Source organism: Brassica oleracea, chromosome C9 (assembly GCF_000695525.1).
Source record: "Brassica oleracea var. oleracea cultivar TO1000 chromosome C9, BOL, whole genome shotgun sequence".
Taxonomy (NCBI): Eukaryota; Viridiplantae; Streptophyta; class Magnoliopsida; order Brassicales; family Brassicaceae; genus Brassica; species Brassica oleracea.
The window spans coordinates 4,113,706-4,116,696 of NC_027756.1; the positions used below are offsets into that span (position 1 = coordinate 4,113,706).

The 2,991-nt window shown below is 32.7% G+C and overlaps 1 protein-coding gene across 1 annotated transcript; it reads left to right on the forward strand.

Annotated features, from left to right (window-relative positions):
* The first annotated feature begins 404 nt into the window (after positions 1-404).
* Positions 405-2,590, forward strand: LOC106316271 (bidirectional sugar transporter SWEET12-like). The gene is made up of 6 exons (XM_013754147.1): positions 405-559; positions 675-711; positions 855-1,065; positions 1,342-1,503; positions 1,601-1,720; positions 2,120-2,590. The coding sequence occupies exons 1-6, from the start codon at positions 508-510 to the stop codon at positions 2,369-2,371; spliced, it is 834 nt and encodes a 277-aa protein (XP_013609601.1). The 5' UTR covers positions 405-507; the 3' UTR covers positions 2,372-2,590.
* The last annotated feature ends 401 nt before the right edge of the window (positions 2,591-2,991 follow it).

Genomic DNA, 2,991 nt, shown 5'->3' on the forward strand with positions numbered 1-2,991 from the left:
TAGTGTCACGACTCACGCGAACTATTTTCTTAGAGACGTAATTTAAGCATGAGCCTCATAATTTTATCTAATAAACGATAAGGTATAAACCGTAGAAAAATAGCGTGATACTACGTTATAAGTAAATGCATATATATATGTGAAATAGGTAGAATCTAGACATAAAACCCTTAAAAAGAAAGAGTTGGCTTTAAACCAAAATCGCCATGCATTATTTATGAAAAGTTATATTAGAGTGGATTGGTTTTGCGAATGATTTTCTAAGGACATCTGTTGTACACCTACAAAGAGAAAAAAATACTTTCAAGAATTTATATATTAAAATGAAAATTATTATGATTGCCATTATTTTATATTTTCTTTTCCATACATATCCGCAATATTCTTTCTTAAGACTTTCTCCCTCTATATATACTTGAAGTTCCCAAATGCTAAACCCGTGCCATCAGCTTTTGATTGAAGAGAAACACATACAAAGCTAAAACCTAAACTCGAAAACAAAGATACATGGCTATCTTCAACACTCATAACACATGGGCCTTTGCCTTCGGTTTGCTCGGTATGAACTTATCTCCTTTTATATCAGAGTTAATATTATCATAACCTACATCCAGGTTTTAAAACCAGTATGTCTAATAAAATTATACTTCCATTGTAATCGGTTTAATTTTCAGGAAACCTCATTTCCTTTGCTGTTTTCCTCTCTCCCGTGTAAGTAGTTACATCTTTACCTCACTAAAACTTTTCTAAATATCTCAGCACATATGCTTTATGTTACTATCTCGCTAGCTAGAACTATAATGATCATATGATATAAAAAACCAAACCAATTAGTTGTTTCGATATGTGTGCAGGCCAACGTTCTATAGGATTTGTAAGAAGAAAACCACAGAAGGATTTCAATCTCTTCCGTATGTGATGGCGCTCTTCAGCGCGATGCTTTGGCTTTACTACGCTACACAGAAGAAAGATGTCTTCCTTCTCGTCACCATCAACTCCTTTGGTTGCGTCATTGAAACCATCTACATCGCCATATTCGTTGCCTTCGCCACCAAAGAAGCACGAGTATGTTCATTAGTCATTACCAATCTATGTGATATATATTATATCTAATTATGTGCAAACTCGGATCTGAGATTTAAGGAATTATAAACATTTTTTGGTTAATTTAATTTAAAAATCAATAATTTAAAAGTCATACGACATATGTACGATAGCTCTTTAAAATTTGAGTAGTAAGGCAAATGTTTTATTCATCTGTGCCTAGAATATTCGGCTTTGATTATGTGATATTTTTTTAATGTGATCTTTAATGTATCATGTATTGGTATTTTGGTGCAGATGTTAACGGTGAAACTCTTGTTGCTAATGAACTTTGGAGGATTCTTTTTGATTCTCCTTCTCTGCCAATTCTTAGCAAAAGGAACCACACGTGCGAAGATCATCGGAGGAATCTGTGTCGGATTCTCTGTTTGCGTTTTCGCTGCGCCGCTTAGCATTATCGTAAGTATATTACACTAGACTCTAGCTAGTGTTACATATATAGTAAATGAAAATATGTTTTAATTGATTTAATGAATTAATTTTGTAATATATACAGAGAACGGTTATAAAGACAAAAAGTGTGGAGTACATGCCGTTTAGCTTATCCTTGACACTCACCATCAGTGCGGTCGTCTGGCTCCTTTATGGTCTTGCTCTTAGAGATATCTACGTTGCTGTAAGTCATCATAATCATTATCATAATCCTCATCATTAGTTACGTGAAAATGGTTGCTTTTGTTTCTATGCACCTGAGCTGAGCATATACACGAAAGCTATAATCATAGAGACATGGATTCACAAAAAAGTATAACCCTTTTGTTTGGTATTATTGTCGTTTTACATTTATAATATCCCACAAAACGTTAAAGATACTCACTTTTTGTTTTTTCAAAAGAAAAACCGTAAAGATTGTATCTTTTGAAAAAGAGTTCTATAACACATGGAATTGTATATTGCTTGTAACTATATTATAATTTGACGTGGATCAATAAAGGGTAAAGTACATATATAAAAATAAAAAAGTAGTTATAATGCTTTGAGCACTAAATAACCTTTTCATGTGTCGACTTCGCAGTTCCCTAACGTGATTGGGTTTGTTCTCGGTGCACTTCAAATGATACTTTACGTGGTTTTCAAATACTGCAAAACGCCGTCGGATTTGGTGGAGAATGAACTCGAAGCTGCTAAGTTGCCGGAAGTGAGCATCAATATGTTGAAGCTAGGTACGCTAGTGGGATCTCCTGAAATAGCAGTCAACACAGTCGTGCGACCGGTGAGCATGTGTGTATGCAACGATAAGAAAGCTGAAGCTGAAAATGGAGTCTGAAAATATGTTGGACTATCTTTTGCATTGTTGATCTTGTACTCTTTTCTTGATATGCCTGTGTCATCATCATCCACATGCATTTTCTGAGTTTATCAAGTGTATGAAGTCGAGGATTAGTTCGCTTGGGGGATTTACATTTTCCTGAGTTGATTTTTCTCATCTTCTTTTATTAGTGTAATTAAATTATATATGGATATGAATATCACTTATTTTCAATATAATATTACTCAGCCTAGCTGGTGTTTTTGTGTTTGAATATTAAATCAAATTATGAAGCCATTAAATTTAATTTTATTCAACAAAAAAAAACAAATACACTATCTTTTAATTTAACAAAAAATACACTAGGTTTTAAAGCACTTATTTTTCTTATATGGCACAGAGCTTGTTTTTGTGTTTCAGTGTTAATCTATACTAGAGTTTGACCCGCACACCCGTGCGGGTATTTATTTTAACTTTTATATATAAAATTATTATTTAAATATTTATAAGTTAATATTTTAAATATTTATCATATTTTAATTTTTTTATAACGACCATTGTGAAATAGTTTACATGTTGGAAACAAATATTGATCCATGCGCCATTTCAAACTTTCGACAAAAAATGAATCATTGATA